This window comes from Oryzias melastigma, linkage group LG11, assembly GCF_002922805.2.
Source record: "Oryzias melastigma strain HK-1 linkage group LG11, ASM292280v2, whole genome shotgun sequence".
Taxonomy (NCBI): Eukaryota; Metazoa; Chordata; class Actinopteri; order Beloniformes; family Adrianichthyidae; genus Oryzias; species Oryzias melastigma.
Genome location: NC_050522.1, coordinates 21,199,104 through 21,213,320, shown reverse-complemented (window position 1 = coordinate 21,213,320; position 14,217 = coordinate 21,199,104). Strand labels below are relative to the sequence as shown.

Sequence of the window (14,217 nt, the reverse complement as noted above, 5' to 3'; positions counted from 1 at the left end):
ACAGCTCCATCTTCTGGTCAAATAGGCAAAGGTAATTTCTAACTAATAAAAATGTAGTCCAAAACATAATATCAAATATGATTTTATTTACATAAATCTCTTTTTAAAACAAAAGGCAAATGAAGTAGCTCTTAAACTTAAAAAGTCTTTCAGATCAAACTAAACATAAATGTCCTTCATAGCTGAAACATGTCAAAAAGCACAGCTTTCCAAATAAATTTAACTAAGACACTTTCAGATTTCTGCAAAAAATAAAAAATAAAAATAACAGCAATTAAATTATGAGAAACCCCTTGAATCGTTTAATGGTGGGAAATGTTGAAATAATAATCAATAGTTGTGCTAAACCCCCCAAAATAAAAATCCACCATGTTGATCTCTGCAGTTGCTAGTGTTCTTATTTTCCCAGCAGGCAAAAGCATCACTTCTAAATCAAAGGGCTTTGATTTGACTCAGTAGTTTGAATTAATAGATAATTAATTAAATCCTAAGCTCAAAAATACAAATAAATCAAGATATTTTTGCAAATAAATATAATTTCACCTGTTTTTCATTTAAACTATTCTTGTATTCATGCTGCAGGCCCCTGAGACAAAAACTGCCAGTAATCTGACATGTAAAATAATCAACACTTTACTTACTGAGTAATACAAGAATAGCTGGTGAAGTTCAATTTATCGATTCAATTAATTAAAAATTAATGTGTTTGGGCAGCTGGTTTGTATTTCTCAAGCTAACTTTTCTGAATCTAAAGTCAAAATACTTTCAGTGGAGAAAAATAATAATAAATCAGATTTTCATTCTCCAAAGCATCCAATCTGAAGAGAAAAAAAAATTGCACATATTCATTTTGCTGCATGTACAATAACGTACACAAGATGTTAAGCAAGGTCGCAGACCAGTAGTAAAACTAACCGAGGTATTTCAGTGATTACAGCAGAAAGTTACTCTTTAAAACACTGGTTTTCTTCAGTTGAGTCAATAGAAAACAGCTTCTGTCTGGACAAGGTTATAAATAATCAACATTTTAAGGGCAAAAATGCTGGAAATGTCAAAAGATCCCCCTCCCGAGTGTCATCTGTTAGCCGACAACATTCCAGGTGAGGACAAAAGAAGAAGATCTTGTTTTTTGGCAAAGTAACCTAAAAAAACTGAAAGTTTGCATTTGTTTAGTTGCTCAACAGTTGTGCCTTTTAAACTCTCCAGCATTTTCCCTCTAAGACAACAGGGAACCTGAACTGCATCTTTAAGATGCTGCCCGAGCACATTACATTTTACACACACATGCGCGCACACACACATTTGTAGGGCTGTAAGCAAAAACAAACCCTTTATTCTTCCCATATTTAAAAAGAAAACAGCTTCAAAACACTGATATTTTAAGTGTTTAGTGAGTTTCAGATTCAATGGGATGAGAATTTAACCAAAATAGCATAAATATTATTATTTTTTGATAATCTTAAGTAATTTTTGTAAATTATGAAAAAAAAATCTATAAATTTTTGGTCATGCAGGCGCCACACACACACACACACACGCACAGAATGAGCAGCTTTTACTCTTTCCTTAAGCCCTTTATAGAGTAAACCTCCAAATAAAAAAAAAAAAATAGAGAAAAAATGAGATCCCTGACATTTCTGCAGAACAAATTAAGATGCTAAAGTAGTTTTAATATTATTTTAACTTAATTTTAATAAAGATATACATTTGTGTGTTTGTTTTTTGTCACTCCTCCGTGGAGTCTGTGTCATCGTTGATATAGTCCTCTTCTATTGGGATCCGTCCGTTCTGAGTCCCCCACTCCTCTTCGTCGTACTCTATGCTGTCGTTGTCCTCCAGCAGCTCGTTGTCCAGCTGCTCTGCTCCTCTGGCGGCGTGGATCCCGGCTGCCGCCCCGTTGGCCAGCAGCTCGGCCACGGGCTGTTCTTGCTGGTTAGCTCCAGCTGCGGGTGGGACTGCGGCGGCGGCGTCCTGCGGCGCTGCGTAGCCCCCGTTGTTGTTGGAAAAGGCAGCTCGGTCCCGCCCCTCGTCCTCGACGTAAACCCTCTGGTGGCACATGGGGCACGTGTCCTGGATGTAGAGCCACTTCCTCAGGCACAGTGCGTGGAAGTAGTGGTGGCACGGCGTGATGCGAGCCGAGCTCACGAACTCTTGGTAGCAGATGGCGCACACGTCCTCGATGTCCCACAGCTGATCACCGCGCAGCTCCGGCAGCGAGTTGATCTTCTTGACGGCGGTGCGGCGGTTGATGAAGGTCTTCCAGCCGTTCTTGGCCTGCAGGTAGATGTTGAAGTAGGCGTGCAGGCACATCATGCAGGCGCGGATCTTGCTGCCCGACTCGAACATCATGGTGTAGGCGCCGTTCCCGAACATGATGACGCCGAACAGGAACTCGATGATGTTGCCAGTGGAGCGTACATAATAGACGTAGTCGTCCAGCTTTTCCCACAGGACGTTGGAGAACCCATCAGCCATGAAGAGGCCATAAACCGTCAGGGACACCACCACCTGGAGGGGGACGAGTGGAGACGTTAACCCGAGATATTAGGACTAAACATGCCTTATATAAATATATACATTTATATTAGGGATGCACGATATGAGGAAAACTCACAATGTGTGACATTAGTGATCAATAAAGCAAAACAAAAAAACAAATGATGTGTTTTTTATTTCACTGAAACAGTTTTATTTAAATAAAAGTCTAAATAGTTTGACTCCAAATGACACTCGTCTATATAAAAGACTGGTATACAACATTAAAGGGGTTCATCCGATTGGTTAAATCCATAAAAAGCTCAATTTAATTGGTTAAATATTTAAAACTGCCATAAATTTGTTTTAGCATGCGTGTAAATATTTACGCCATTTTTTGCCATACACATATTACAAAGGCAGATATCGCAATGATAATCAATTTTAAGTTTATTTTGCAGGCTTAATTTTATATTTTTTTAAATTATGGAATAAAAACCCAGCAGAACTCTGAGATTTCTGCATGAGACCAAAAACTTTTCAGAACCAAACAGGATCAAATTGCTTTCAACTACCATGGTGAATAAATAAAACTCAGATCTTCTGCTGCTTTATAGAATACTACACTTTTATGCAAATAGCTTTTGCATTTTCAGCAAATCCCTTCAGCCAATTTTAGCAAAAAGCTTCAGCAACTACTTCCAGCTGAAAGCATTCACACACTAGCATTACTGCAACTAATGCAACTTTTCTAGTTATATAAATACATTTCTGCTTTTGCAAACATATCTTTAAAGGTTTATTAACTTTTGCAGCCACACTTTAAAAACTAACATTTTTTAAACTCAAGTCATAGCCTAAAAACTAGTCACAAAAATATTTTATGATATAGTTGTAAAACTTAAAAGATCAACATTTCTCTGACCTTGAGGCAGAGCTCCACACAGAAGGCAGTGACAGCGAAGAGCCAAGTGTTGAGGACGTAGTTGTGCCAGAGGGCGTAGCTGAGCGCCACGGGGAGCACGAAGAGCGCCAGCGACACCAGCAGGACGGGGAAATGGCGGCGAAAGGAGGAGACGTGGGAGGCGCTGAGCGACATCAGGACGGGGTCGGTCATGCCGTGGATAAAGTGCAGAATGGCCGTCAGCAGAAGGCACATGTTCCGGCTCAGCCGCACCTTCGGTTCAGAGTGAGAGTTTAGTTTAGTCTCAACACGGGAATTTAAAATAAACCAGTTATGAGCTTGGATGCAAAAATCCCTAAATTATTAGATCAGCGGGTGCATCTGTGTAGGAACTCTGCAGGAACGCACCAAACGCTCCTCTGGATCCAGGCTGCTGAGGCCCGTCTGCAGGGCCAGGATGAAGAACAGCACAGGAGCCACAAAGCCTAAACGCTTATCCTCCTCCTCAGTCGAACCTGAGAGTCAAAAAAAAGAAAACATTTAAATTCTGAAGCATTTCAAATTGAGTAGCCGATTCTAAAAGCTCCTTCGTACCTATAAAAGCCAGGATGCTGAGGCCGAGGTAATGCGCCACAGAGGAGATGACGGCGCTCATCCCCAACACGGTGAGAGTGGAATCACAACCAGAGATGATCAGGTTGCTGGTCAGATCCCAGAAAACATCCCAACTCAGCAGGTAACCCTGAGAATGAAAGAGTTGGAGCTTTCACGTGTGTGGAGAAGCTTCAGCTGCATAGAGTCAGTGCTTTGCACTCATCTCTTCTCACTATTTAGCTTTAGGCTAATCCTGCAACTTCCTGGAAGTTCATAACAAAAGTGAAAATAACATTTGAAAATGAAACAGTGAAGTTAATCAAGAAATGTTGGAACGTCATTTTTTTTATCTGATCTTTGCGTCAGATGGTTACTTCCATGTTCTGCACACCTGGAGGAGCATTTTATCTCATACCATGCTCATTTAAGAAAAATATAAATATTAAATATATTATTGGAACTTCAGTAATGTTATATTTTTGAAATTGAATTTTTTTTTTAATTTTTTTTGCAAAGGTGGACTGCTTAATACGCTGTGCATCACGTTGTCATGGTAACAGCTTCAGCGTGAGGCATGCGCAGCCCTCCTTTAGCTACTTTTTGAGAAAGGTGATAATCACGAAAAGTTAATGAAAAGCATCATTTTAGAGGGAAACTTCACCTCTCAGCGCTTTTTTTGTCCAAACAATGAAGCAAAAGTTTATTTAAAAAAAATAACTAAGTCCAAAGTCTAAACAGTTGATTTCCTCCACTGTGTTTCATTCCTTCCTTCTTTGATTCTCTTCTCCATTTCTTTTCCCAGTATTTAAAAGGATCAAATTCACCTGTATAGGTTAAAGGAAACTATAAAATCTCTCGTCTTTTCTACTGTCTTGCTGTTGTGGTAAACTGGGAAATAAGATATATCAACATTTGAATTATGGCATTAATAGGAAATGTGTTCAATATTTTTTTGATTGTTTCTAGTGTGTTGAGTGTTTCTAATGTTTTATTTTTTTTTGATGTAGTAAAATAGAGACTCTGGACCTATTGTTTTCTTTTCTTTTTTTGTAATTTGGTTATTTGTAGACCAGTAGTGCACAATAGTATAGTTTTGTCTTTTTTGTCTTAATTCCATCTCATGCACCATCACCCTTCCCTTTATTTCCCTAAAACTCTCCGACAAACAGGTTAATTAACAGAACCCTGGTCTGACGAGTGTCCCCAAACAGTTGGTCTCATTATGACGACAAAAAAAAAAAAAAAAAAAAAAAAGGTATGGCAGGCTGTTTTCAGCTTCCACACTTGACCAACATGAGGGCAACCTTAAAATTGTTGTGGACATTTTATTATTCCTGAAAGAAGAGCTCTCTTAAGAAAGCATCTTTTAAGTGAAACACTTGACAAGAATTTGATTCCCTCCCTTTTCTCCAAGTAATGGGTTCTTGTAAGTTCAGTTCCTACCTGTGAATCAGAGCTGCCGTCTGCTGCTCCCCCGGTGGCGTCTCCACTTTCTTTCCTTACCGCTCGCACCACATAAACCAGAATCAGCGCCTGAGTAGTGATCCGCGTCAGCCAGAACACCCGGAGCACATCGGGGAAGCGAATCCTTTTCCACGTGTCCTCTAGCAGCAGTTGGAGTCCGTAAATCCTGTACATGTGTCGTACCAGGAGGTAGACGTACCGACACGAGTAGTAGAACCACTTGAGCCTCATGGCCAGACAGACAGCCGTGTTGAGAGCCAGCACCAGGCCGGAGAACACGGCCACAAGCTGCCTGACGTCTGTGGGCAGCTCCAGCATCATGGCCCACAGGGGAATCATGATGTCCAACACGACCAAGGCAGCAAACACGGACTGCAGGTTGAGCAGGAACACGTAGCCGACACTGAACAAAAGCTGCACCGCCGCCATGCCCATCCAGAGCGTCGGCCCGTTCTTTGGCAACAGTCTGAACCCCAGGGCCGTTTTGTAGTACGTGTTGTAGAAGTCTATGTGGGAGGTGACGTGGTAGTTTATGAGGACCGCCGCCACGCCGAGGACGACGGCAAAGAAGAGGGTATAAAACTTGAAGAGGGCTTTCTGGGAAAGAAGTAGAACCACGGTGGAGATGAGGACACCTGCGGAATGACAAAAAAGAATTGTTTCATCATGTATTTATCTATTAATGAACTATTAATTCAGCTGCAAACTGTCCACTAAAACAGAATAGAGGCAAAAATGAAAGCAGTGACTCAATTCTAATTTTGCATCTCTGTGGTAACAAGATTGAGGAAGTTCTTTGAAATGAGCTCAATGTTCTCACTGCTGAGCATTTCTAAGCACACACTAAACTTTGCATCTGTCAGAGCTGCAGTTTTTGGTCTTTATTTTCTTTACTTTTGCTTAGTCGTGTTTGCACAACTTTGCAGAATTCCCAAAAGCCAGAGTAGCATTTAAACTAGAAAACAGAGAATTTTGTTTACTCAATAAAGGTAAATGTGAAGCACAGCGTCATCTCAGACGTGATTTATTTAAAAAATATATACATCTGTGCAACATTTTACAAAAGCTTTCTCTAGAATTGTTTAGATGTGTCAATTTTACAATTCCACTTTTTAAGTTATTAAAAAAGTACCTATACATACTAAAATTTAAAGACAAAAGGTGGAACTTTCATCCTATAAACTTATTTTGTACTTTCTATTTTGGAAAATGCAATAATTACAACAGAGGAAAACTATTTCATGGATTTAATGTGTTAATATTGAATAAACTTTAACCCCAAGTCTTTAGTGTGTTTGGAGTAGTAGTTAGAGGCACTAATAACCTTTGACCTTTTATAGAAAGAGTTCATTGACTAAGAGGATAGTGACCGGTTGACTTAGTGATTTTTTTATGGATATGTTTGGTTTTAAAGATAATAGAGGGGAAGATTATTTTATTGAGACATTTCCTCTCAAACAAAGTTCCTGAACCATGGTGTACAAAGGTCTACAAGCTCTAAAATTGTGGTTACATAATGTATTGGCGACCAAAATATTTAACTTGCCAATGCTGTAAGAATATAATGTAGAGTTATGCGTCTTCGTAAATAGACAATCTTTGAGCAACCTCAAAAAGACTCAAATTTGGAGGGTCTGAGACGTTTATCACGTCATTACGTTACAATAGTTTTGAGACTTTAAAAAGTGTAAATTGGTTTCTGCTCCAAACAAATACGGACATAGGGCGACAATAAATATTAACGTTTTCTTTCAAGTTCATTTCTTGTGAAACTGAGAAGCTAACAGCTGTCAGATCATTCATTGCGACAATAACACGAATGACAAGGTGTTTGTTCATTTATGGCGGCTAAACAAACAGATTTTGTCAGGTCGAATGGTAGTCTGGTTTTTAATAGATTCAGACAAGATAAAAACAAAATTGACACACCTGTCTGTCTGACCACTTGACGTTAGCTGCTGTGACTTAGCTTACAGGTAGCAGTTAGCGTCTGAAGAAACGCAAAGGAAAACTGCAGTAATTGGTAAATTAGTAAACAAACCTGCCTTAAATCTGAGGAACTGTTGGTAGCTAAATCGGATTTAGTCGGTCTGACAGGTGGCACATAACAGTTGATGCTAATGTCACTGCTAGCTCTTTTTTTTTTTTTTAGTTAGGCTAGCTGTGATGTTTGCTAGCATAATTAACTTAACGCTTCCCTTTAAACGGCTTACCCATAACTCTGATGAACACTTTCCCCATCGTGCCGGGCCATCCCAGTCCAGGGTCGCTGTACGAGTTAAAAATCGAGTCGATAATAAAAATACAGGGAACTCGTAGAGCCACATCTAGCACCGCTAAGGCCTGCTGGCCTAGCCGGGCTTGAGTGGACGCCATGCGACTTCCGTAGAGGGGTTTACGGTCCTGGTTAGCCCCAGCTATCCATGTAACATCAAAATGTGTTTACGTCCTTCTTCTCGTCCTGTCGTTTGTTTATCTAGCTGGGGCGCGATCCTCCGCGGCCCCTCATATCCGTCCCGGTGTTCAACCTCCTGTTGCTTCCTGTGTTGGTGAAAAATAAGGAGCTTCTGCTCCCATCCGGCCTGATCGCGACGCAAATCAAACTTCGAGGTGTCCTGTTGACCCCACTGACGGCAAAAAAGATTCTTCTTTACACTTGTAATGGCCGTTTTCTTCGGCGAAGATCACACAAGTTGTGATTCGAGCGACGTGACGTAACACCGTACGTACGTGGGTGTGGCAGCTGACGAAACCCAGAAACTCAACACAACTTTTTTTGTTTACGCCAAAACATTTGTACTTTTAGAGACAAGTGTTTATTATTTCAGAAACTTCTCTGATTTCACAAAGACTTCTGTCAGTGAAACACATGATCATTCTGAGGACATCTCTTGGTCATCAGCTGGAGCTGAAGAAGACTTTGAAGGTGTTGTTGTAGATTGTGTTGGCAAGTTCCACTGGATCTTCTTCCCTGACAGCTGCTATCACTTCAAGAACTTGTCTGGAAGAGAAACAATTACTGTTAGTACATCTAAAAACAATGTAAATATATAATCAAAGACCTACTCCAGTAAAAATTGTGTTTTTATCATGTTTTTGTAGCATTTTTCTCATAATGGAGGACATATAGAAATAAAATTAAGATTAAGAGCTCATTCATTTCACCAAATCTGGCCCCTTTTGCAAAAAGTTTGGACACCCATGTTTGGACAGATGGGTGATGGGAAGTGGGGGCGGGCTTACTCCATACCAACAGTCCCGTCCACACCTTAGAAGGGAATTTCTGATTAACTTCTGCAGCTGTGCAGAAACTATGTCCAAGAAAACGACACACATCTTTTGCATTTAAAAGAGGACTGAGAACGCTTTTACAATAAATGACTGGAGTGGGTCTTCTAAAACCTTTTAAAAACATGTTTACGGGTTACTCACATGATATGGCAGGGCTCATTTCTGTCTTTTAAACAATGTCCCGTCTCCCATTTCTTTTTGGTGGGGAATGTTGTTTTAACATGTCGAGAGCCTGCGTGAGTGTTCTTTACACCGCACCACGGAGCATCTGTGAAGGAAAAATCATTCAAAGAAAAGACGGAAAACTCCTAATTAGGCATAACGTTTGAATTAACTGAAACTGAGTTAAAATATCCAGATAAGGACAGTATTCCTACAAAAACATCAAAATACGGATTTGTAGAATCTACCTGATGATAAATGTTGCATTTTGTCAAATACTTTTCAGCAAATGTTTATGTTTTTCACCTGTTTCTATCATCAATCTTTCCGTGGGGATGGACTTCATGGCTTCAAGATTGGACTCCGTTTTCAAGGAGCTGAGAAGAACAAATGTATCCATTTATGGCCACAATTTTATAAAAAATAACACACATAAATTGAATTCATCTTGCTTTGGAAAATCTATGAATTATTAACCCTTAAAGTCCTATTCCAATCATCTTTTGAGCTATTTTAAAAGAATTCCCAGCTGTCTTTTAATTATATTTATTCTGATTTTTAGCCAAAATAAAAAAAATAAAAAAAACTGTGTTGTTTTGTAGGACAAAGTTTCTTCAAAACAGCTGTAGTTTATTAGAAAAAGTTGTTTTTGGCAATCCAGTGGACCAAGAAGCGTGTTTTCTACGTCACTAAAACAGTCTTGTTCATACAACATTTTTTTGTCTGCTTTTGATTCACAACGATTTGAGTAACGAAATACTCAGAAATGCAAGTTTGAGCTTAATTTTAATAATATATGTCCTCCATCATCAGATAAATGGCACAATAAAAAGCTAAAAACACTATTTTCATTTTATTGGGACTTAAAATTAAATGTATATTAGTTCAAAGACCTTTAAAAATATATATTTACAGTGGTGCCTTAAGAGGGCTGCTTCAAACTACTAGCCAGAAATCATGTTTAGTAAAAAAATATATATTTCAATTAAAAAAAAAATAAATAATAATTTGGTTAGGAATTAATACAAAAAAACGTATCTTCCAATTACTTGAATTTTAGTAAGGGGTGAGTTTAATTTGGTAACTGCAATACCACCCTCCTTCTACAGGGGGCAGTAGCTTAAAAACTTTTGTTCGTTGTTTTTCCAAAATGTTAAAATTTCTCAGATTACAGGTAAAAATGAAAGATTTCTAAATAATATTTTACATACTATACAGATATACCAGTAGATGGAATAAAAAAACATTAAGTGTGCCAACTCAAACTTTCTTGAGGCAAGATTAATTATTATAATCATAAATCATAAAGCAGAAATAAAACTAAAGTCATTTTTTTTCGTTTGACAGTAAAAGCAAACATATAACATCTCTTTACCATCCGTTTATGCCAATATAGAGGTCCATGTCAAGGATGGCAGCAGCATCTTCTGCAGTTCCATCAAATGAATGCACCTGAAGGAAATATGTTAAAGAAAGTTTAAATAAACATGACGGCCTTTTCCTCTTAAAAGAATGAAAGTAACAACAGATTTATCCTCACCACTCCTCCCACACATCGGTCTCGATTTCTCTTCATGATGTCTGTCAAAATAAAGTCAAAGAATTACTAAACTCATAAAAAGATGCGTTTGTGATCCAGACAGGATATTTACCGACCAACGAACTCCTGATGGGCGTTTCTGCAGTGGAGGAACATGGGAAACTTGGTGCTTTCCGCCAGGTCAAACTGCTTCTCAAAGTATCTGTAAAAGATCAGAAAGAGCAGGAGGAGGGAAGAAGAGAGTTGATTTTTGATTTTTATCAAGTTTTATTGCTTATGTGTTTTACACTTCCTAGATATAAAGTCTATGAAGTAAATTTAAATACATTGTGCTAAAAATCAATTTGACTTTTGTCATAAATCAAAGGAAAATACTGGAAATGCAACATTTTGCAAGGCAGCCACAGTCTGTTCAAATATATTCTGTTAGACATACTGTATTATTCATTTATTATTCATTTATTGTTCATACCAACGTAACGATGCATACAAAATATTTCTAAATATATTGGGGGACAAAAATGGAATTGCACATTGTGATCTAAATTGCAGTAAATGTGTGGAAAAAAAGCCTCAAGTATCCATCACTTGATATTTTCATTTTATTTTTGATTACCCTTTAAAAGGTTTCATTAAAAAACTATTTCACGAGAAACAAAAAATATAATAATTAAATCCAAATTCTTAAAGTAACTTAAATTATTGCTTTAAAACAAATTACAAGTAAAAAGTTAAAAAGCAGCTTTTTTATTTTAACAAACCCCAGAAATAAAGTTGTTTTAGTCCAATCAAAAGTTAAAAGTATTTAGCTGGTAAAAGGCAATTCTGGCACAAAACAAATTCAGATAAATGTATTGAACAGCTGTTTGTGAACAAGTTCGACATATGTTTTTATGACTGATTGCTATGGAATATACATTTTTTTAAAATAAATACTTATGAGTTAATCTGTAACATTTTCTCTAACTTTCTTCCAAAGTCAATTACTTAAAATATTCCAATAAAATGTCATTCCCTTCCTGTACGATTGAGAATATTTCAAATATTCTAAAAAATATGGCGCTGAACATGAAATATGTTATTTAAAATACCACTTTTTCCAGAATATTCTTTAAATGTGGAATGTGGGAGGTAATGTAAATGCTGTGGTGAGAGATAAATCAGTAATTACAGCTGCAAACTCACTTTAGTTGAGTCTCCTTTGGGCAAAACTCCAACCGATCAAAATCTGAGCATAAAAAAAGTGAAATAAGAAAAAAGTAAAGTGAACCAGCAGTTATTTGTGATCACAGAGACTGTTGAGGTGACACACCCAGCCCACACTCTCCGATGGCCACCACCTTCCCTCTGTGTGCGGACGCCAGTTCCATCAACCCTGACAGGTACTCGGATTCTCCGCTCTGCTCAAACTCAGCACAGCGGGTAGGATGGCAGCCGACTGTGCAGTAAAACTCATCTAAAAAAAAAAAAACTCTTTGGTATGTCAGAATGGAAAACATTTCTTTTGGCTGAAATCTGTGTAAAGGTGATGCTACCTCGAGTCTCAGCCAGTTTTAGGGCCTCCCGGCTGTCTTCAAGGTTCCCCCCAGTGATCATGAACTGAAACATTTAAGAAAAGCATTGCATAAAGTCTTTATAATAGAATTATAGATTTTTTATAAATGAATACCTTTTTTAAATAATATTGTAAAATAAAACAATTTAACTGAGGTTTTTAGGTTCTACAGTTTATTTTTTGAGGAAAAAAAATGTTTCACTTTTAGCTTAATTATGTCACTTTTCAAGTCTGTTGACATCATTAATCATTAATTTCTTTAAGTAGAAGGTATTTTAACTGAATACAATGTCAATTTTAAGTTTTTATTAAATACTGAGAGAGCCTTAAAGTTTAAGAAAACTTGTAAATCCATAAAAGTCCATAAAACTTAAATGTATATATATTTTTAATTTAATTTACAAGGAAAGTCAGGTAGAAAGATAAAGTCACAAAAACCATTCGTCCAGCAAATGCCTATTAAATTTAAAGTTGCCCAAAGAGTTTTCCAGGTAAACACTCACTAGAATATTTAATTTTATATATATTATTTCACAAATATCCAAACAAAAATGTTTGTGGATGACAGAGATTTATAATAGAGGGGAAATTGATTTATGCAAATTTGGTTGACTGAATGTAGTTTGACAATCTGCATCCATCACAAAATATTTAAAGTTATCAACAGCGTAGATGTTTTAATTGATTCCCTGTATATCTGCTAAAAAAATGCCTGAGTCAGTTATAAAGGGGAAAAAATTGCAAAACGTTCATATTTACATATTCCATAAAATTACAGAAAATCATCAAATATTACTATTTCAATAAAGTATTATTTAAATAAAAATGCTGCTTTTGCTGCATACCTTTTCAACTCCAACTTGGAGAGCTCTGTCAATGATCTGATCAAAATCATCTAAAAGAAAAACAGAACTTAAAAAACTTTAACAGTAATGCCTCAGAAGTCAAAAGAATCACGAGTGACTTACCGTCATGTTTTTGTTTCCCTCTGTAAACTCCTCTGAACATGGGATCCGTCAGATTCACACCAATATCTGGAGAGGTCAAACTTGATCAGATTTTCAAAATGTCAACGAATATAAATGTGAAATAATGACTTTGCTGTTACATCTAGTTTAATCATGTACAACTCTGCTGGTCAGTGGTATACAATGAAGTACAGAAGGAGAACATAGCAGATCTATGTCCTTCTCAAAAACTATTATAAATACCCATGGAAGGAAATGTATTTTGGAAAAACAAATGCCTAGTTTTCATGGCACAACTTAAATATTTGAAAAAAAAACACAACATTATTTTTTTTTCCTTGAAAAAAACAAAATATGTAATCTAGCTTTTCTAAGCATAAAGGTGAATAACCCAATTTTATTTTGCTCCCTTTTTATATAATAGCTGTTAGAAAGAATTGTTTGAGGTTTTTGTAGAAATGTGATTTTTGTTTCTATTAAAACAGGCATAATTGTATGGTTTAAGTTATCAAAAAAGAAGTAAAAAAAATATTAGATGGTCTTGCACACTTGTTTTCACCAGGTGACAAAAAATTATGAGAGTAATTCCTGCTTTTTTCTCACAATGAACAAGTTTTTCTTTTTAAATAAATAATTAAGGACAATTGACTGGTTGAGGGATTTGCATGCAAGATTTTTGTAAAATATATTTTTGTTTATTTAAAAAAATCACAACTTTACTTAAAGGAACCAATACAAGAAAACGGTTTAATTATTCAATTTACAATGCTGTACTTTTATGTGGCATTTGGAAAACTTAAGTTCGATTTTAGTTTTGTTCATGTGTTTTTTACAAAGCTGCTGTGTTATGATTGTGGTTTAAACTGGGCTAGCTAAAAGGTTAGCAATGCTGCAAAAATCTTTGCAAGTTCGCTTAAATCAAAACATATCGGAAATACATCAAGGTCAGCGCTTAAAAACGTTAAGCTAATTCTGCTAAGGTATTTTAAAAAACCTCACCAATGAATTTGTACTGTGCCATGGTTGTTATACTTCTAAAAAGAAATATACTTGCAGCCTTCAAAAATCCCATGATGCAACAGTACCGTAATGATGGTACTACAAAATAGTTCGGTGTTTTAATCAGTTAATTACGCCCCTAGTTTTAATGTATTTGCTTATTGAAAAAAATATATACATTCATCCAAAAAAGTTTAAAATTATGATATATAGCTTTTCATATAAAACAACATACTGATAATAAAAAGTATGGCTGCGTGTTATT

At 36.7% G+C, this 14,217-nt stretch overlaps 2 protein-coding genes across 2 annotated transcripts; both read right to left on the bottom strand.

Annotated features, from left to right (window-relative positions):
* Positions 1 to 69: 69 nt before the first annotated feature.
* rnf139 (ring finger protein 139) lies at positions 70 to 8,169 on the bottom strand. Its single transcript, XM_024298453.2, has 6 exons — positions 7,651 to 8,169; positions 5,417 to 6,072; positions 3,974 to 4,121; positions 3,788 to 3,894; positions 3,401 to 3,652; positions 70 to 2,508 (listed from the first exon to the last, which is right to left on the bottom strand). The coding sequence occupies exons 1-6, from the start codon at positions 7,811 to 7,813 to the stop codon at positions 1,726 to 1,728; spliced, it is 2,109 nt and encodes a 702-aa protein (XP_024154221.1). The 5' UTR covers positions 7,814 to 8,169; the 3' UTR covers positions 70 to 1,725.
* A 65-nt stretch (positions 8,170 to 8,234) lies between these two features.
* tatdn1 (TatD DNase domain containing 1) lies at positions 8,235 to 14,119 on the bottom strand. Its single transcript, XM_024298397.2, has 12 exons — positions 13,953 to 14,119; positions 12,954 to 13,019; positions 12,831 to 12,880; positions 11,966 to 12,029; positions 11,743 to 11,886; positions 11,616 to 11,658; positions 10,547 to 10,632; positions 10,431 to 10,471; positions 10,266 to 10,342; positions 9,197 to 9,267; positions 8,870 to 8,996; positions 8,235 to 8,438 (listed from the first exon to the last, which is right to left on the bottom strand). The coding sequence occupies exons 1-12, from the start codon at positions 14,023 to 14,025 to the stop codon at positions 8,336 to 8,338; spliced, it is 945 nt and encodes a 314-aa protein (XP_024154165.1). The 5' UTR covers positions 14,026 to 14,119; the 3' UTR covers positions 8,235 to 8,335.
* Between the last annotated feature and the right edge of the window lie 98 nt (positions 14,120 to 14,217).